This window comes from Exophiala viscosa, assembly GCF_022695815.1.
Source record: "Exophiala viscosa unplaced genomic scaffold EDD37scaffold_5, whole genome shotgun sequence".
Taxonomy (NCBI): domain Eukaryota; kingdom Fungi; phylum Ascomycota; class Eurotiomycetes; order Chaetothyriales; family Herpotrichiellaceae; genus Exophiala; species Exophiala viscosa.
In genome coordinates, this window is record NW_026944357.1 from 1,479,975 (window position 1) to 1,500,557 (window position 20,583).

Sequence of the window (20,583 nt, forward strand, 5' to 3'; positions counted from 1 at the left end):
TGATGTGATTATAGTGCATCGATATCGCGGCCGGCAAAGTTTCCCTTTACATGACAAGGAAATACTCCAACGCGACAATTGCTTGCGCCAGGGTGTCTTGTCCATGCCGTGTCTGGGGTGAACTGGTCACAAGAAAGCCAGACATACAATCGCAACGACACTCAATGGCCAGGACTGAACTCGTCCCATGTAAGAACGATAACTGAAGGCTCCACTGTTCGCATCACCGAAAATGAACGCACTCATAAGTTAGCTCGGTCTGGACACGCATCCCTCCTCCCCTCCGCATTTACAACTTGCCTGCGATGGCCACCTCGGCGGCAATGGACGACGCAGCGCAGACTGCTGGTCTGCCACGACCACAAGTGTCTATACCACAGATCGACAGCTCACCGATGCCACTATTTACTCCTGCACAGCTCGAACCGGCGTTCGAGTCCACACCTGCAATCGCCATTGATCCCATTGCCCTCATTACCACAGAATGTATTACAATCACCTCTGCCATGCGCAAACACGCGCGATGGTCCCAGTCTTCGGTGTCGACGATATTGGGTGGGGGAGCTGCCAGACTGCAAGAGTCGGAAATGCGACGATCGTCTTCACAAAATCGACGAGGAAGCAGGACACCTGTGATTTCGGATCCGGCGAAGGCGAGATCAAGTATACCCAACGGTTCGGACGATGAGAATGCTAGCTTGGCCGATCGATGGGGTCTACGGGGAAAGAAGGGAAAGAGCATGGCCGACAATCCTCTTCTGGCGGCATTCTCGCGCCTGAGGAGAGATCTCGCAGGTTGCAGGGATGTTCGTACGGTCGACGCTCCTGAGTTGCTGCATCCCTTCTTGCAGGTCATTCGGAGCTCGTCGACCAGCGCTGCGATTACTAGTCTGGCTGTCATCTCGATCACAAAGTTCTTTGCGTACAATATCATCACGATCAAGAGCCCGAGGATCGGGCCAGCGATGCATCTCCTCAGCGCCGCGATCACTCATTGCCGTTTCGAGGCTAGTGACACGGCGGCAGATGAGGTGGTTCTGCTAAGAATACTGCGGCTCATGGAAAACATCATCTCTCGACCTGAAGGACAATTGTTGGGCGATGAAAGTATCTGTGAGATGATGAGCACTGGCTTGAGCATGTGCTGTCAGGCCCGGCTTTCGGAGGTCCTGAGACGGTCGGCAGAGATTGCAATGGTTACCATGTGTCAGGTCGTGTTCAGCAGATTGAGGTACTTGAAGGTGGAAGAAATAAACAAGACCAGAAGTCGATCGAATACGAGGACGACTTTGGTTAGCGCCACTGATGACCTCAAGATTGAGCCGCCGATGACCGGGAGTGTAATGGGAAACGGTGTCTCGGAACGCACAAGTGTTGATGTTGAACAAACACCGACCTCTGCCCAGGGTGTTGCAGAGGTGGTGGCAAAATCTTTGGGTGCAGAACCCAAGAACACTGCAGCGCCGGCGAGTCGGAGCGAGGACGAAAATGTCACCCCTTATGCGCTCCCATCTATCAAGGAGCTCTTTCGCGTGCTGATTGACCTCCTCGACCCGCATGACAGGACGCATACCGATCCTATGAGGATCATGGCACTTCGGATTATCGATGTCGCGTTGGAGGTCTCCGGTCCTTGGGTTGCCAAGCAGCCTATTCTCGCCGGACTTGTTCAGGACGACTTGTGCCGACATTTGTTCCAGCTCGTTCGGTCTGACAACATGGTCCTGCTGAACAGCTCGTTGCGAGTCGCTGGGACGTTATTAGCGACATGCAGGCAATTACTGAAGCTTCAGCAGGAATTGTTTTTGTCCTACCTAGTGGCCTGTCTTCATCCGCGCGTCGATATACCTCAAGAGCCGGGCATTGATCCGTCGCTCTACGAGGGTGTACCACAAGCACCCAAGTTGGTCAAGCCGGCTCCATCTCAGCCTAGTAGTGGTCGATCGACTCCTGTACCGATCAAGGATAGGCGTCAATTGGGGCTTGAAGGCGGTTCCAGACGACCGGAAGCAAGAGAAGCCATGGTTGAGGCTATCGGCACTCTGGTCCGCATGCCCGGCTTTATGGTGGAACTGTTTGTCAACTACGATTGCGAGGTCGATAGACAAGACCTTTGTGAAGACATGGTGGGGCTACTGTCGAGGAATGCATTCCCTGATTCGGCCACATGGAGTACGACGAACGTGCCGCCGCTTTGTCTCGACTCATTGCTCAGTTTTGTACAATTCATGGCGGAGAGACTCGGTCAAGAAACCCCAGCTGGCACCGAAGAGCGAATAGAAAGGATGCGGCATCAGAGAGTGAGGAAGAGAATCATCAAGAGTGGTGCTTCTAAGTTCAACGATGATCCGAAAGCAGGGATTGCTTTTCTGGTGAAAAGTGGCATCATCGAAAACCCAGATGATCCTCTGCAGGTTGCTCAATTCCTCAAAGGGACGACGTACGTGTCGAAGAAAACTCTCGGCGAATTTTTGACGAAGAAGAACAATGATCGACTTTTGACGGCGTTCATCGGCCAGTTCAATTTCGAGGACAAGCGAATTGACGAAGCTCTGCGGGAAGTCCTTGGCTCGTTCCGTCTTCCTGGCGAGTCGGCACTCATCGAGCGAATCGTCAACAATTTCACGGAGAGATACTGCTCGCAGGTATCTCCTGAGGAGATCGCCGACAAGGATGCTGCATTTGTCCTGACCTATGCGATCATCATGCTCAACACGGAATTGTACAATCCTAATATCAAATCACAGAAGCGAATGGCCGTGGAGGACTTTGCCAGAAATTTGCGTGGCGTTAATACCGGCAAAGACTTTGCGCCAGAGTTCCTCCAGGAGATCTACGATGCAATCAAGCAGAATGAGATTATTCTGCCTGATGAACACGAGAACAAACATGCCTTCGATTATGCCTGGAAGGAACTACTAATGAAGACGAGCAATGCAGGATCCTTGGAAATATGTAACACTAATGCCTTTGATGCAGAGATGTTCAAAGCGACGTGGCGACCCATCATCGCAACGCTTTGCTATGTGTTCATGTCGGCTTCAGACGACGCAGTCTTTTCGCGGGTCGTGGTTGGATTCGACCAGTGCGCACAGATTGCGGCACAGTATGGCATAAACGAGGCATTCGATCGCATTGTCTATAGTATCAGCCAGATCAGCGGCCTGGCGACGGAGATTTCTCCCAGTACTGCGTTGAACACTGAGGTGCAGGTCGGAAAGAAGAGCATCATGGTCAGTGAACTTGCTGTCCGGTTGGGACGAGACTTCCGAGCTCAACTGTCGACCGTGCTACTGTTCCGCATTCTATCGGGACACGAAACCGCCGTTGGCGATACGTGGTTGTACGTCGTCCGAATCTTGAGGAACCTCTTCGTCAACTCGCTCATCACGCTGCCGACGATAGAAGGTACGAAGCTTGCCGGAACGGGTACGATCCCACTGCAACCACCGTCGCAAGTCATTGACCGTGATGGACGACTTAGTGAAAGTGGTCTCCTGTCAACTTTCACGTCGTACCTGTCGAGCTATGCTGCAGACGATCCGCCGGAACCGTCGGAGGAGGAATTGGAAAACACGCTCAGCGCGGTGGACTGCATCAAGGCGTGTCAGCCCGATCTCGTGCTCAAGCACATGGCTGCTCTTGGCCCTGCACAGATTAAAAGTCTTGTCGCCGCGCTGCTTTCGCAGGTGGATGAGTCTTCGCCTGTGGTTACTGTCAAGCCTGAGCGGCCTGTCCCAGTCACGGCGAGAATGAATGGCCATCGAATGCCTAAGGCAGGCGCCGAGTATGATCCTGGGAGTATCTTCTTGCTTGAGCTCGCGACCATGCTTACGCTGCGTGATGACGAGACGATTGCTGCTGCCGGTGAGACTTTAACGGCGACGCTGTTGAATGCGGTGAGGGATGCTTCGAATCTGCATCCTCTGGCTGCGTCGAGGGTGGTGCATTACCTCATGGAGGTGCTGAGGTACAGCTACGTAAGTGTTGGTTTCTGTGGACTGATGCTCGAGAGTGGTGCTGACATACCCGAACAGAATCACGATTTTATGCGCGCTCCAGTCGTGCTCCACGCCATTTCCAGCTTCGACGATACCGTGCTTGATCGCACCGCGTCCACCATCACGCAGGGTCTGGCAAGTTGCATCGCAGCTCCAGGACCATTGACAAACGAGATCACAACGTCTCCGGACTTTTGGTCTATATTGCAACGACTGCACCAACACAAACAGGAAGCAGAGACTGTCTTTGCTGTTCTTACGACGCTGGCTACATCCAACCCGAGTACTGTGACAGCAGACAACTTTGAGTCTGCTATAGACTTGGCCAATGACTTTGCTGCGGCCGGATCGATTGGCTCAATTCAGGACAAACGCAAAGACTTCGCCGCCAGGCGAGGTCAACAGGCGAAACCAGCACGAGATGAAGATATCGCCTCGGTACAGCGAGCTAACAAAGCCATTAGCTTAATTTACCAGCTCAGCGATCGAGTCCCAGGTCTGATTGCACAATCGCATCTTGAGCGAAACGAGGCGTGGGCTGCATACTGGTCGCCAATCTTCCGAGCTTTGTGCACGCAGTGTGTCAACCATTGTCGGGAAGTTCGACATCGTGCTCTCTCGGCTCTACAGCGGACGTTGCTGTCAGAGTACGTGGCCGACCAGGAACAACATACCGAGTGGATCGCCATCTTTGACGAGGTTCTATTTCCGATGACGTTGAGGCTGTTGAAGCCCGAGGTGTACCAAATCGACCCGCATGGGATGAACGAATCGCGCGCCCACGCTGCAAGTATACTTTGTAAGATATTTTTGAGGTATCTTGACCGGCTGGTCGAAGTGGGCAGAATGAAAGATGTGTGGATGAAGGTCTTGGAGCTACTCGACCGGTTGATGAATGCCGGCACAGAAGGTGATGCTCTGGCCGAAGCTGTGCTTGAGGGTGTCAAGAATGTCCTGCTCGTTATGGACGGGACAGGGTACCTGGGGAGAGATGAGGATTCAAATGGTGCTGCGTCAAACACACCTGTGGCTGCGCCCGTGGGAAGTGATGGTCAAGCTGAAGGCGAGGATGAGGATGAGGGCAATGGTCCACAAGAGAAGGTGCAGGAGATACAAATTTGGCCGGAGACAGTCAGACGCTTGGATAGGTTTCTTCCTGGCTTGGTGGAGGAGTTGTTCCCGCCGCCGCCTGCACTTGTTGCCGCTCCTGCGTCTGCGCCCGCGCCCGCTCCTGCAGAGGCCAAAATAGCAGAGAAGGAAGGCGCTGATGAAGAGCCAGAGACGATCCAGGCATAGGGAAGTACATTGGAGAGCAACAAGAAAGTGATCGTATCGTGATGATCATTCACTCTGGTGCGCCAATAAAAACAAAAGTGCGCTTGCCCATCGTTTGTCTTCTAAGATTTCTATCATCTCTTGCCATTTCATTACACACATCTGGCCGAATTAAACTCTCCCACAGCTCTTACCTTGCCCAAGCGTTCAACAACAGCCAAAAACCTCATACGACGTTCGTATCATCTCTCCGTTTCAATTTGATTTGAAGCGGTTCTTTCTGCCAGAAGATGAAAGTCTGCTGCTCACCCCAATCATCGATCGTTGGAGCAACGTCCCAGCTGAGGTCGAAAGCGTACAGTAACCTCGCCAATATTAGCCGCATCTCAGCCCAGGCGAATTTCTGCCCTATGCACATATGCCGTCCCACAGAAAAGGGTTGAAAGACGGCCAGGTTGTCATCGGGACTTTGCTTGTCCAGGAAACGCTCTGGGATGAAAGCTTCAGGATCGCTGAAGTTCGTGGCGGATCGGAATGCAGGATATTGATTCACGCCTACAAATGTCTAAACATCGGTCAGCAAAAGCTTCCGAAGCATCCACGTTGAGGCTTACCCCGCCAGGAACCCATCTGCCACAGATCTCTTCTCCTCCTTCAGACACCACGCGGGGCACCCCAATGGCGCTTGGTGGTCCTAGCCGCATAGCCTCATTTATGATGGCCGACAGATATTCGAGCTTCGACGAACTATTGACATCGATGTCTTCTTCGTGTTTGAAGGCTGTTCGAACCTCCACCGTGACACGCTCCCTTGCGGCTGGCGTCTGCAAAAGATAGAAAAGTGCTGAGGCCATGGCGGTGCTTGTTGTCTCCGAACCTGCGAAGACGATCACACTCATGTTGAGCTCAAGCTCCTCTGCCGTCACCTTGTCGGTCTTTTCCTGATTATACTTGAGCACAGCGTTGACAAAGTCGGCTCTTTCGTCCTGAAGCTGGAGCCGCTTCCGGACCATTTGCGCAGTCAACTCTCGGTGACAGATCATCTTCTCACGAACCTTCTTCGGCAGTGCCATCCGCAGCAGGCTCTCCAATGGCCCATAGTGGTTGATCGATGCCACCAGCGCAACGCCTTTACCGAAACGACACGCTATTTCCACCCATGGATGCGGTTCACCCTTCGAAGTGCTCTCGAAAGACTCGCCGAACGACAAGTCGGCGGATATATCGAAAGTCACAAAATTCAACCACGACACAACGTCGACTGTTGCACTTGCACCAACAGCCATTTGCTTGAAGCGCTGAACCATCATTTCGACGTACTTTTCGAGGAGTGGCGACTGGTCCTTGACAGCCTTCTCGCTGAATGACCCCATAAAGGCTCTGCGAAATCGAGCATGGGCGTCCTCATCGTATCCCATGATGCTCCATGGTTCAGCTGGTTTCTTACGGAACCACACTGGGTTTCGTTCGAGCACGGCGTGACCAAGTCGAGAAGTGTAAATGTCCTTCCATGCCTGAGCGTCGATATATGACAATTCGTTTGGAGCAATGCGGACCACAGGACCATATTGGTCATGCAGTCGAAGAAGATCTTGATGCAGATAGCCACGCTGAAGAGCGACAATCCAGGTTAGTCGTATTGCTTTCCATAGCATCGGCCCCGGGTAACGCCGTAGTGGGTGGAGAAAGATGTTGTACAGCACTCGAAGGGCGGCGTACTATCCTCTTCGTCAGTTCAGTAAACATCAGCATCGCGCATGTGCTCACCAAGACCCCGCCCCCGCACAGAAGTACAAACATTGTCCTAATGTCCGCCATAGCGTACATTTCGAAAGGTCTCCGATCTGAAGTAAACACTGTTCGGTGAGCGGAGTATCACCCGAGAGCGCATCTGATTCGATTGCTTTGTTGCTCGAACAATCTGGGATTCATGCGACAGATATGATTGAAGTCGACATGTCATTGAACAATAGGTGGGTGGCTAAAGCAGCCGCCTGAGGCGGAACTCACATCTGCAGGGCCTGTCTTGTACCACCCTACATGTTCAGCTCCGAAGTGCGAACCGCTGTTGCAGATTTGTTCTGACCTAGTGAGATTTAGCCAGCCACCTGCGGACACGTAAACGAGGCAGACAGGCAACAGATGGCAGGGATTGCGACCAAGAGACTTAGGCGTGTTTCCAATATGCAGTAGACATTCGACTCGTCCTTACGCACCTGTTTATTGTGTCCTTCTTTGTACATGCCCTTTTCTCTTTTCTTGCCACTCAGCGATGAAACTACTAAGAGACGGTTTGTTCAGAAGTCGACCCAAGAAAGATCGTGTTCAATCGCCTGCTTCCAACGATGCCACCAACGCAAGGTCAACATCTCCGGATACGGCTGCGGGAACGAAACTTTCCACGTCTCCCGCTGTCGAACCCGAAATCGTCACACCTCTTCCGACCAAAGAACGTACCATTGAGCCCTCTTTGCAAAAAATTCACGTACCCGACGCTGGACTGGCTCAGAAACTTTCGAGTGCAAGCAAGGCTGACGCACCCGGAAGTCGAGGAAGTCGCAATCTTTGGGCTGAGGCTCTGTCGAAGCTAAAGAACGACGAACCTGATATTCACCATGAGTTCCAGGCAATACTTGAAGCCGAAGCAGCCGGACTTTCGACAGCTCCTGACAAAGTCAATGAAGATTCCTTGCGGAGCTTGATTGATGAAAAGTTGGCAACCATCAAGCAGAAAGAATGGATACTCAGTTTCGGGTCGAAGTCTGTTCACGTCCGGACCGTTATCGAACGCTGTCTTGGCTTCATCACAGGTTCCAAAGATCTGTTGACACAGGCAGGCGCGCTGGATCCAGTGCATGCTGGACTGCCAGTAGCGGCTCTTTGCCTGATTGTCTCGGTAAGTCCGCCTCTCGTCTGTTAATAGACCGTTGAATTCTACTCCGCCATCCACACTTTCATGTATAGCCAGGGAGCTTACAGGACTGACTGAGGAGAAGCTCATAAATCGAGATAAAGAACAAAACAAGGACCTGGCGGAGGCCTTGGAGACTACAGCCAGCATTGTTCAACGATATGTCGCAACAGAGCAGGTCTACATCTCCCACATCGAGGATCCAAACGCGCAGTTTGTCGATTCAATAACCTCCCTGTACACCAAGATCCTGCTGTTGGAAGCCAAGCTGATCATACATCTGAGTGCAAACACCGGGTCGAGGGCTCTAAAGAATGTAATGGGTCGTACGGATTGGGGTGCTGATGTCAAAAGTGTGCTGCAAGCAGACGAGGCGTGCGAGAAGCTGCGTGGAATTGCCGTTTCCGCCATTGCCACACAACGTCACCACCAGCTGCAAGAACTATTAAAGAGCCTCAACAGCCAGAATCTTGATTTTTGGCGAGACTATCGCCACGAACAGCAACAATACTACCGCTCAGATCGAGCCAGGGCTTGCATGACACTGTTGAGGGCAATTACCTACGAGGATTACAAGGATAGGAATCCCGAGCCAAGTGACGGAACATGTCGATGGTTCAAGACCGATACAAGATTCCGAAATTGGCTCAAAGAGCCTGGCTACTCTTGTCTCTGGGTGACTGCAGATCCGGGATGTGGGAAGTCAGTCCTGTCAAAGCATCTCGTCGATTGCTATCTCGGGCAACAGTTTGGATCCGATACAACGATCTGTTACTATTTCTTCAAGAACGAAGGGACTGCATCATGCGGCACGAATGCCATCTGCTCGCTCTTACACCAGATCTTTTCCAATGAGCCGACAAAAGTGCTTATGCACCACATCGAATCAGACTATCAGAACAATGGCGATAAGCTTGCGGGCCTTTTCGATCGTTTATGGTCCGTCTTTCAAGCAGTTGTTAAGGACAATTGTGCTGGAAGGATCGTTTGTGTACTTGACGCTTTTGATGAATGTGCTCCGGACGATCAACGCAGGCTATGGAAGAAGTTCAAAAGCCTCGCTGAGAAAGACCGGTCTCTTGGATCCCTGAAACTGCTGATCACGAGTCGCCCACATATCGCAGACGCCATTGAGCCTGAGTTGCACGAATCCGTAAAGTTTTTACGCCTAACTGGAGAGGCTGGCGAGGTCTCGGGTGGAATATCTCGGGAAATCGAGAATGTCATTGACCAGCGTCTGGAAGATTTCCGGCTAAAAAGACAAGAAAGAGGCTTCAAAGACTCTGCCCATCTCCAGATTCGTAAGAGCATCTTGAGACAAGGGAAGAATCGGACGTACTTATGGGTTTCATTCATCTTCCAAGACCTTTTCGACCACGTGGGATCTCCCTTTCCCGATCTGCAGGCAATCTTCGAGCAACTGCCATCGACGGTGGAAGAGCAATACGAAAAGATCTTGAGCACAAGTAAAGATCGGAATCTTGCGTTGAAGCTGTTAAAACTTGTCATAGGCGCGCCGAAGCCCATGGATCCTCAACACCTCTACGTCAGACTACTCTCTACGGACACTGTCAGCAACATCGATCACCTAGAGCCGCCTGATACCAAACCTCTGCACGAATATCTACGTAGGTTGTGTGGATGTTTCATCTCTATCACCCTTCACGAGGACCAACAACTTAGTGGGGATGGTAGCTCTAAGTACAAGGACCGTCACGATCCCGAGCAGTACACGGTGCACTTGATCCATGAAAGCGCAAGGGAGTTCCTCGTTGAGCGTCACGGCGATCCAGCTGGGGAAGGCCTGTCTCTCAAGTGGCAATGGAAGGGTGTCATTTCAGGTCAGGATGCTTACCACAAATGGATAGAATCTTGCTTGTGCTTCATCATCGTGGCCCATCAGGTCCACATGGCCAACGCGGATGGTGCGGCAAGCGGGAAGACAAATTACGATGTGCTGTCCAAAACCCCCGAAGACACTATGATTGTACCAGCAAGGCACCGTCGTAAACTTATTGCATTCAGGCAGAAGGTTCCCGATTGTAGCTTGCCTACCTGGGTATTGATGCACCTGAGAATTTCCCTCCTGGATTTGGACCATGTCTGCCTCAAAGTGGCAAAAGGTGATGTTTCGTCCCCTGATGCATGTACATCGCCTCCACTGGTCCATCTACTTCGGCGGATTTGTTGTGAGATTCCCTGGAAGTGGTTTTCAACCTTCTTGTACGGGGGGTTCCACTACTTCCGTCAGTTTGACTGCGACTGGACCTCCACTCATAAAGCATTATTTCTGGCGATATTCTTCGACCTTGCAGGCGTGGTAGATTCAATCCTGGAGCAGGAGCCGCACCTTGTCAATGTTATCGACCCCGTCCGGAGCCTTACACCCTTCACCTATTCTCTTTTGTGCAAAAGCGACAAATGCATTGCAGATTTCTGTGAGAGAAGCGACGTGTCTGTGGCAACTACTGACCACTATGGCGGAACTGCTTTGCATAGAGCCTGTCGATCCGGGTCGCCCTCAGCTGTGAGGTACGTTCTGTCCAAAAAGGAGGTCAATGTCAACGCTCGGGATGAGGGGGCCAAGACTGCGCTCATTTCGGCGTGCGAAGCGCCTTGGTCCGAGCGCAGCACCGAGGTCGTACGCGAGCTGCTCAAGTTACCCTCTCTGGACGTGAACCTTCAGGACTCCAATGGTCGAACTGCGCTGGTGATGGCGGCCTTGACAAACTCCAAGATGATGCGGGAGTTGCTCAAGTCGTCCTCTCTGGACGTAAACCTTCAGGACTCCTATGGTCTAACTGCGCTGATGATAGCGGCCTCGAGGCCAAACGCCGAGGTAGTGTGTGAGTTGCTAACGTTACACTCTCTGGACGTTAACCTTCAGAGTTCCTGGGGCGAAACTGCGCTGATGAAGGCGTGCAGCGGCTATGAAGGTAACACAGAGGTCGTGCGGGAGCTACTCAAGTCGCCCTCTCTGGACGTAAACCTTCAGGATTGCCGGGGCGAAAGTGCGCTGATGAAGGCGTGCAGCGGCTATGAAGGTAACACAGAGGTCGTGCGGGAGCTACTCAAGTTGCCTTCACTGGACGTCAATGTCCGCAACGGTGGAGGCAGAACGGCGCTCCATCTTGCTGCACTTGGACCTAGCTTCTTGGACATCCTGGTGCTGCTGGTCGATGACTCCAGAGTCGACGTCAACGCTCAAGACGAGACTGGCATGACGGCTTTGATGCTGGCCACGAGACTCATTTCCCCAGTCCGGATAACTGTCTTACTGCAATGCAGGCAATTAGATGTGAACATTCGGACTGGAGAGGGGGACACCGCTCTGCTGATGTGCCTCAAGACGGCTGCGGACTCTCTTGATCGGGAAAAATCGCCTTACCAGTGGGTAAAATGGCTAGAATCCTTTCTGCAATGCGTGCAGTTGCTGCTCGCCGCCCCAGAAACCGACATCAACATTCGGAATGTTGATGGAGAACATGCTGTCTTCCTGGCTGCAATGATTCCACTTCCTCCACTACATCAACTACTCGAGAGGTACGGTCTTGACCTGTCCGAACCTATGCAACTCCAAACCCTCAGACCGCCACAAGCCGACATGGACGTTCTCAAGGCGGCTCAGGATTGGCTATTCAACATCCGACCTGCCGTCAATCTCCAGTGAAGGACGGGAGGTGGAGAGCCATGATAGCTGAAAACCATCTGAATTGTCGCCAGCGCCACATCAAGCAATCCGCCAAAGATCATTCCAGGTAATAAATAGTTGGTCATCATGATTAGACATTCAATTAACGAATGAGGCACGAGAAACCGCACCAAGCAAAGTGGGATGGAAGACGCTCATAAGTACCAGAACGTCGGGGGTGGCGCATCGTACTACTCCGTTCTCCATACACAACGACAGCCGTCGTTGCTGATTTCTGTGACGGGTGTTGGAAGTCACGGGGGATAATGCACAGATAGTAATGACTTTACGGACTGGTCCAGAGCGCGATCTCTTTCATCATAACCATGTCTATCATTTGTTTCATAGCCACGTGGATCTTACTTGGTAAGAGCAGCCTCTCGTGCTCACAGTGGTGGTCATCATCTGGCTTTCCTGATCCAGATTCCAGCCAGTAGCTGCCATGCCTAGGCCTTGTGGTCATTCACAACATCAGGTCTACCACTGGCCTTGTCTGTTCCACCATCCTCATGCTCATCACCTCCCTTTTCGCCCTGACGCGCACAATCACAACCCCATTCCTTCCTGAACTCATCTACCTTGAGCTTGCCCAATATCTTGAGCGCTGACTTACTCGCCCTCACTTTCGCATACTTGACGCCCTGCCCTTTACTCGCAGCAACGATACGCCCATGCACAAACCAAGCAACATGCACGACAACACCTGCAACGGACTGGTCTCCAGCACCGTCATCATCTTCATCTCGGTCCGGCGTCGTGGTTGCAGGTGTGGTCGCACCCTCGATGACTTCTGGCCCACTTTTGCGGCACCGGAACTCTTCGCGCAGCAGGCGGAACAGGTGCGTAGTCGGGTGCCGGTTAGCAAATGTATCGTAAGCCTCAATGTTTTCGAAGAACCACTTGACGTGTTTCTCGAAGAATAATTCAATCTCGCGGAAGTTGAAGCCCGAATCAACGAGGACGGCGCCGAGGTAGCTTTCGACCAGATCGGCGAGAGCTTTGGGCGGAGCCAGGCCCGAGGACAGACGCGTCCAAAAGTCGGGCTTGACGTCTTCTTGGTGGTACGCTTCCTCGACCTTGATGGCGTAGCTTGCGATCTCGCCGTAGAGAGCCGGCGTCGACGCATAGATGAGCTTGTTGAAGCCGAGAACCACGGCGAGAGCGGCAAGGAACTTGTTTGAGACCATGGCCATTTTGTGCTCGGTCAGCCACTGCGGCCCCCGGGTCGGATTGTTTGAGAAAAGCCACCATATGCACACCCAGTCGAGGCAGGCGTCACCTAGAAACTCAAGACGTTGGAGATCAGGAACAGGAGAGTTCTGATCAGAAGAGTGCGTGAATGCTGAGCGGGCGAGGCGAGGGGTTTTGAACTTGTAACCCGTGATTGCTTCGACTTTGCGTGCGAGATCATTGGCAACGGGGTCGTTGGTCGCTAGGCTCCATGGCTGTGGTTTGTGCATTGGGGCGACCTCTTTCCAGGAGGTGATGGCATGGTCGGGGTCCTCGACGAGCTTGGTGATGGCTTTGATGCCCAGATCGAATTTCTTTTCGGTAGGCAAGTGCTGGCTTGTCATGATGCACGCTCCGATCGTGGCCTCACAGACATCTGCTATCGTCTTCTTGCCCAATGCATGTTTGTGGTGTTTGTCGGTCAGCTTGATAACGCGACCTTTGATCTGCTTCAACAATTGCGGGTACCATGTATCGCGCCAGTGGTCCTCGGAGCTCGCACGGATGTACTGAAACAGTTCATAATGAGGTGCTGAGGCAGTGGAACACAGTCTGTTGTTCGATAGCATCTCCATGCGTTTGCAATGCATGCCTTCTTCGTTGCACGTGGTGCGGTTGAAGACAGTGATAGTGGTCATCATCTTGAGAAGTGAATCACCAATGAACTCGAGTCGTTCATAATTCAAGGGTGCAGTCTTTTCGGCAACTGCGTCGTCGGGCATAGACCCAATATCAAGGTCTTCTGTATCACCTGCACTATTGTCCTTGGTAAATGCTTCCAATGCAAGATGAGCAGGGACCTCGGTCAGATCGAGCTTCACGAATGCCTCGCGGACAATCAGGTATGCTTCCAGTCTGTGCAGGATTGAAGGCCATAGTTGACAAATCTCGGCCACAGCCGAAGACACTCGCGCAACCTCCAATGGCTGAGGTGCAATGTAGCACATTGCGAAGCGTTGCTGTTCTGGAGGACATGGCTCGAGGACATTGCGTCCGGGTATGACCACTTTAGCCTTCAACACCGGTTGATGAGGATCGTATCTACTAGCGAACATCTTCAAGTCCTTCCCTTTGGCTCTCCAAGTACTATCCGTGAATTCAATGATAGTGTCTTTGTGTCGCTTTTGAAGGCCTGTGGCACTCTCGTGTGGTTGATCCCAGATGGATTTGCCGGGTACAACCTGGTCTGTGAAATAGTGGTATCTTCCGCTGCCTGGATCAACAAGGAATGCATTGCACCAATTTGCAGCCATGGTGTTCGCTTCTTGTGCGTTTGATGTCAGCGTCCATTTTTGGCGTTCGAGTTCTGCGCCAACTCGAAGCTCATTCATATTGACGACCTGTTCGAAAGCCCCCTCAGCAACCCCTGGTAGCCAGGGTGCCAACCAGTAACTCATGGCCTTTGAGTCCAGAGTGTAAATCTTGTTGAAGACATCATTGAAAATTCCATTGAGTGTGTACTTTGTCAATGCCTCGATCTGCTCTGTACTGACTGATATTGGTGCGTCCGATTGATGGAGAATGATGACTTTTTCAATGTTGGCGTCCACATAGACAGGAAGATTCGGAAATTGTGGCAGAGGCGAACGCGTGAAGAGCAGCAATCCTTTGGGAGTGGAGGACGTCAATGTGCTAGTCAACAAGACTTTGGTGACAAACAGCTCAGTCGGCAAAGATGAGCTTCCTACACCACTTTCAACCCAGAAGTCCGGTTTCAGCTTCTTGTCATAGTCGTCCTTCTTCTCCGATACTGCCAGACGAGCATTAAGATTCGATGGCTTCACCCTCACGAAGATACTGTCAAGATTCTCGTCCAGTAGACAAGCTTTGCGCAGTTTGAAACAGCAATGCCAGGCAGCGGATCGTTTGGCGAGAACTTTGTTCGTACGTGCATCACCTCGAGCACCCTTGACTTGCGCGGTTCGTGGGTCATCATTGGCCGGAAGTATGACCTTGTATCTGAACATGTCGGCTTCGGTATCGATGATTTCCTCGAAAACTTCGCGTGAAGTGCCTCCGACCTTCTGCAGCGAGTCCACATATCGTGTCAGAAGCAGCAGAGAGTTACTGTAGTTCGCCACAACTCCGGCCCCAGTGACAAAGCTCTGACAGCTTGCGTCCTTGGTCATCAGCTGCTTGAGCTTCGAGCCTTGTCCTAGTAATCGATCAGCAGGTAGCTGCTGGCAGAACCTCCTTATATATTCATCTTGTTCAATTGCGAAATTGACATTAGCTTGCTGATTCTTGTCGCCCTCCTCAATCATGTGCGCAAAGATGGAGTTCTTCACCCTAGCTCTTCCACGACTCTGCATGTACTGTATAGCAGTTTTGTAGAGGTCAAATCTGATCACCAGGTCACACTGAGGAATATCGATTCCTTCCTCGGCGACACTTGTGGCGAATATTAGATTGATCAGGCCGGAGCGGAACCTCTCCATGATAGCCTCTTGGTCTTTCCAAGAGCTTGACTCCGCGGTGGCTTGACCTACACCAACAAGGACACCCGGCCTCAAATTGGCGAGCTTCAATGAGTCGAAGAGGTCGCAAAGGATGAAAGCCGTGAATCTCTGGTCGACGAACACTATTCCTCGAGTTGTTGGAGACTGCGAGAATCGATCTTTGAGCTCTTTGTACAGATACCTCACCTTGGGTGACAGTTGAGGGTCGACATCGACTCGTGGAGCACCAAAATGGTGTTTCTTGACGAGAGAGATAGCCTCGCGGACGGATTCCAAAGCAGCTTGCCGCCGCTCGTTGTCAGTTTCTTCGGTGTATGCTGTGCTGCGCTCAAACTGCCTGATGATGCTTGTGGCCTCGTGGTCTGAGGTGGGAAGTCCATATTTCCAAACTCGGTCGGCAGCCCATGCTCCGAGCTGTCTTGAAGCCCAACGTGAGAAGTAAAAGTACTTGTCCAAGTCTTCAATGAAGCCGCAGAGTTGACGCAGCTCAGAGTTCAGTTCCGTGTCAAATTCGGCTTGCAGTGGCTCATATATCCATTTCTCATCTTTCGCCCTTGGCGCAAAGTCGAAAACAGACAGATCGTTGGTTGTTACAATCTTGCTTTGTAGCAGGCCCTCGAGATCGCTAACCACTTGAACAATATCTCTTTTGGAGTCGGAAGGAGACGCAGTCATGCCAAAAATTCGAGGTCGTTCTCCTGACCATTTGAGATAATAGTCCCGGATAATCCTAGAGTATGGGTGATTCTTCTTACAATGATGAGCCTCGTCAAAAACCATCAGCGAGATCTGTCCAATGGTGAGATATCTGTGCATGAGACATGCGTCGAGAACGGCAGCGGTGCAGACAACGACGGAGTTATTGGCAAAGATGTCCTCCCATCCGGCCTTTCTCCATAAATCCTCGCTAGTACCTCCAAAGAGAGGAATCACATTCTGCGGAAGATTGATGTCGAGGAATCGGGCTTGTTGTCTGGCGAGATGGACACTGTTGACGAGGAAGAAGATGATTTTTGCGGGCTTGCCATTGTTGCGGTCAATGAGCTCTTGCTGTAGGAAATGTCGGATCAGGAGCGCTGCGATGAGGGTCTTTCCGCTTCCTGTATCGAGAACGGCGATGACATTTTCGTCTTTTGCACGCTCGAAGAGTTCCTGCTGATATTCACGGGCCTTGTCGATGATGCTCTCAGCCCGGCTTGTCGTTGCTTGTCTAGAGGTCGGTGCAAGCTCTTTGGCCACGGCGTTCTTGAGGACGTATTCATTAAGGGCGGATTTATTGGCTTCTCGCTCCAACTCTGCCGTGGACTGTGAGGCTTGAGCATCGTCTTGACTTTCATCGTCGGTTTCTGTGAGATAGTCTGCCTCGTCGAGATCGAGATCGGCTAGGTTGTTGGCGGTGGCCTCAGTATAGGCCGGGCTGTTGGTCACCATGTCGCATGCTTCCAAACGAACATTGTTGTTGACGAAAAGGTGCCTCCAAGATACGTGGTTAATCGTAGCATGGAGGGGTGAGTTTGACTGCGAGGAAAGTGCAGTCCAAACGATTTGAGATCGTTACTGGTGAAGCAAACAATTCCTGCATTTGTCCACCTGACGGACGCCCGCTGCTTTGCATGTCCTCCACTGCTTTCTATTGCAATGTCGACATGGCGAGCACCCAGACTATGTAACTCTATCGTAGTATTGATAGCGAAGCTACCCTCCGCTAGAAGGCTGTGTAGAGAACGTTCGCGTCAATGGGCTCCAGGCTCGTAAAGATACTTTTGTTTTTGGTTGTCGTTGTGATAGGCGGCACGATGATCGCCAGGCACGCCTATCAGGAATGGACTAGGTAAACCATCCCCAGCAATCATTATGTCATTCCTGCAGGAAAGGAATTTGGGCAGCTCGTAAACACCAAACAGTCCTTCTCAGACGATGTGACACGAAAAGCAAACTACAGCCGCAATGAGGATTATAGCTGCAGCATTGGGCCTCTGCTGCTTTCATCTAGTGAGCGCGCATGGCTCTCACTCATCAGAAGATTCAGTGAATCCAGCAGACGACTGGGCACTATACCACATGCAAGAAGAACATCGTACGCGGATGCTTGCGCGCTCGACTCAGAGAGACTACTAACACCTCGCTCAGACATATCAAATTTCGACCCTTCTTCATTTTTCTCCCTACACGACTTCAACAACGACGGTTCTTGGACCGCTGACGAGATCCGAAGAACTTACGGCCTCGATGACGAATCCCTCAAGGACACAGCTGCAGACGTCAAAGACAAAGCGGTTCTCAATGTCTTCAAGCTCTTTGACCCGACCGGGACCGGCATAATTACACGCGATCAATGGCTGAACGGCATCCGCGCGGGCAAGAAATTACCAGATTCGGGACTGGGTCCTGGACACCATGGCGACGATGAATATGAATATGAAATCCATCATTTCGAGAAATATCATGATGAGAACACGAAAGAGGAGGATCTGATACATCCAGAAGATATCGCACATTTCCGGAAACATGACATGATGGAGGACGAGGCGGAGCGAGTACTCAAGGAGCAGCAACAGAACATTGTCGAAAAGAATATCCCGATGAAGTTTAGGAAGCAGCAATAATAGACGATGCGATACTAAATGTACGACTAGGAGAGAATGGTAAAAATATCATCCATTGGGTTTGATCTGGATATCAAAGACGCAATGCATAACACCAGGTGCATATGTCTTGACCTTTGCAACGTGGTCACACGACACTGTCCACGGCACCTCTTTCTCAAGGGACTGACCTTGCAGCATTCTCCCAATGTCCTGTATGATGCTGCCCTCCATCGTCTCGATGTGCCGGACATCGACGTTTTCGTGAACATGCAGCCAACCACCTCTCCCAGCGCCGTTGAGCCTCAAAATGACCTTGACGGCACCCTCCCAGCTCCCCTCGGAAGTCGGAAGCAGGCCCAGGTTGGCATGTCTGGCATTGAGTCTTACTCCCACGCGGTGGATATCACCCATGACCTTGTATACCCACATGTTATTTCCCAAGAATGCAACACACCTGACCGTATGTTCATCGCCTTTCCGATCTCCCTTCAGGATCCTCTCGACCAATTCTTCCGTCTTCATGCCCACAACGTTTCCCTGATCGTCCACTTCGACCACCAAACAGCCCCAGCCATTCTGCTCACATCCTCTCCGAAGTCCTTCGATGCTCCAAGGGTTGATATCCCAGCCCCAAACTCGGCGGATCCCACGCGCCAGGTAGCAAGAGGCGAAATAGCCGATTCCGACGTAGAAATCCACCACATCTATCGACCCAAGAGACTCCCCTAGCTCGTGATCGGTCAATCCCGCAAATTGAGGTATAGCAACATTGTTCGCTTTTCCAGCCTCCAGAAGGCTTCCTAATATCCGAGCCTTTTCCGAGATATTGCCCCGACTGAACATGGTATACAGTGGCGCCCAGCACTGCGTGATGCCCTTATGCTGAGATGTCGACGTCCAAAACGCCTGTTCGAAATCTTCCGCCGTCGGTCTGCCAAGCTTCCGTCCAGGTTGAAGTCCCCAGTCTCCGTATACTGGGACAAGCCCAGACGGACTGCGTAGCACATTTTCTTTGCGTAAACCCGAGCGATTCTCGACTTCTCCCATTCCACCGGCGTCGGCATAATCCGCACCCTCTTCAGCAGCAATGGGCGCATTGATAGCGATTCTGCTGACCGTGCCTGCAAACCCGTCCTCGGCGATGCATTGGAACAGCTCGTTCTTCTCGACGTTTGTTAACGCAGAGTACACCGCAGTCCAACGTGAAGTATGGGTTGGGAAATTGAATGGCAGAAGGAGAAGTGGTGCATATATTGTGTATCGCTTGGGCAAGTCTGCCAAAGAAAGCGTTATGTGAGGATGGTTGTGCCCTGTATCATTCTGGGATATTGAGTCGCGTTCCTCAACGATAGTGACTCCCGCCTGTCCACAATATGCTGCAATTCCCTTGACTAGCGGGTTCGCTGGTTTCTTCGGCCTCGCCCTTCGCGCAGGCCTTTCCTGTGACATAGCAAAGACGTCGAGGCCACTGGACGACGAATCATCACAACATGCATCATGAAGTGACAAAAATTACAAATAAAATCCTAAGCCATGGCTTTGGTGGGGGATAATTGATACAAGGCTGAACCACAGCCTTGCGAACACATTGCGGCTGCTTCACCTGCAGACCACTAACGTTACTGGCAATGCAACGAAAGAAAGACGCTTCACAATCCAAAGTCTCGTTGCCGCCGACGACAGATTGGAATGTAAATTATCACATTACATTACAGTCTCCTTGAAATGTGGCAAATCATTATTGACCTGATCGATCTTTTGACGTGTCGTAGAGATGCGGAGCCACGTGGGCCCTGACTTTATCCGGAGTTCCAAGCTGCTGGGCCTCCCTGGCCCCGAACTTTGGGTAAGTTGGCGGTTCTTCAGGGCCAAAGGTCAAGGACTCAGGGCCCGAGGGCACCATCCCATGTGGTCTGTGACCCCTAAATTATTGACAAGTCTCCTTGTGGTCCTGTAAACAACTCTTGACATCTGTCATTCCTTTATCCCCCGAACATATGCGAAAGAGGTAAGGGAGGTCACTTGATTACCGCATTCTTGAGAACACGATGCGAGACACGTCCATCACTCAAATGCTGGTCTTGGGATTCTGTCAGTTCTAGGTGAGGATTTCTACCCCTTTTGTTGTTGGTTACTTCATTCCCATGGCGCTCCCACAAATTCCAGGCCTCAAAAGATCATCCTCGACCTCCATCCGCCTGTGATCATTGGCCTGATTAGCGATAACCGTCTTCGCCTATTTTCGCATATGCGGACTGGGTGGATTTCTTTCGGACAATTTCTTCCCAAGCGTTCGGTGGCGCGAGTTCCATCCACCTGAACTCATCCATGGTGTCCATCTCAATTTCGCTCCCGCCCACCTGAAACGGCGGGGCATGCTTGGGCCTTTGAAGAATGACCGGATGTGGAAAAATTCAACGTCAAAGGG

General features: G+C 51.7%; 6 protein-coding genes across 6 annotated transcripts; 3 read left to right on the plus strand and 3 right to left on the minus strand.

Annotated features, from left to right (window-relative positions):
- Positions 1-305: 305 nt before the first annotated feature.
- Positions 306-5,297, plus strand: EDD37DRAFT_650411 (F-box protein 8; the record flags this gene model as incomplete). Its single annotated transcript, XM_062818244.1, has 2 exons — positions 306-3,980; positions 4,038-5,297. 2 exons carry the CDS (start codon positions 306-308, stop codon positions 5,295-5,297), a joined length of 4,935 nt encoding a protein of 1,644 aa, XP_062670427.1.
- A 205-nt stretch (positions 5,298-5,502) lies between these two features.
- On the minus strand, positions 5,503-7,094 carry EDD37DRAFT_650412 (benzoate 4-monooxygenase cytochrome-like protein P450; the record flags this gene model as incomplete). The annotated part of the gene is made up of 3 exons (XM_062818245.1): positions 5,503-5,841; positions 5,891-6,994; positions 7,044-7,094. The coding sequence occupies 3 exons, from the start codon at positions 7,092-7,094 to the stop codon at positions 5,503-5,505; spliced, it is 1,494 nt and encodes a 497-aa protein (XP_062670428.1).
- Positions 7,095-7,548: 454 nt separating this feature from the next.
- Positions 7,549-11,857, plus strand: EDD37DRAFT_650413 (ankyrin repeat-containing domain protein; the record flags this gene model as incomplete). Its single annotated transcript, XM_062818246.1, has 2 exons — positions 7,549-8,172; positions 8,267-11,857. The coding sequence occupies 2 exons, from the start codon at positions 7,549-7,551 to the stop codon at positions 11,855-11,857; spliced, it is 4,215 nt and encodes a 1,404-aa protein (XP_062670429.1).
- Positions 11,858-12,191: 334 nt separating this feature from the next.
- On the minus strand, positions 12,192-17,353 carry EDD37DRAFT_631309 (RNA helicase/RNAse III). The gene has a single exon (XM_062816649.1). It carries the CDS (start codon positions 16,996-16,998, stop codon positions 12,325-12,327), a length of 4,674 nt encoding a protein of 1,557 aa, XP_062670430.1. The 5' UTR covers positions 16,999-17,353; the 3' UTR covers positions 12,192-12,324.
- Positions 17,354-17,355: 2 nt separating this feature from the next.
- Positions 17,356-18,197, plus strand: EDD37DRAFT_416741 (uncharacterized protein). Its single transcript, XM_062812525.1, has 2 exons — positions 17,356-17,644; positions 17,698-18,197. Exons 1-2 carry the CDS (start codon positions 17,515-17,517, stop codon positions 18,171-18,173), a joined length of 606 nt encoding a protein of 201 aa, XP_062670431.1. The 5' UTR covers positions 17,356-17,514; the 3' UTR covers positions 18,174-18,197.
- EDD37DRAFT_416744 (S-adenosyl-L-methionine-dependent methyltransferase) lies at positions 17,962-19,821 on the minus strand. Its single transcript, XM_062812526.1, has one exon. The coding sequence runs from the start codon at positions 19,602-19,604 to the stop codon at positions 18,222-18,224; it is 1,383 nt and encodes a 460-aa protein (XP_062670432.1). The 5' UTR covers positions 19,605-19,821; the 3' UTR covers positions 17,962-18,221.
- Between the last annotated feature and the right edge of the window lie 762 nt (positions 19,822-20,583).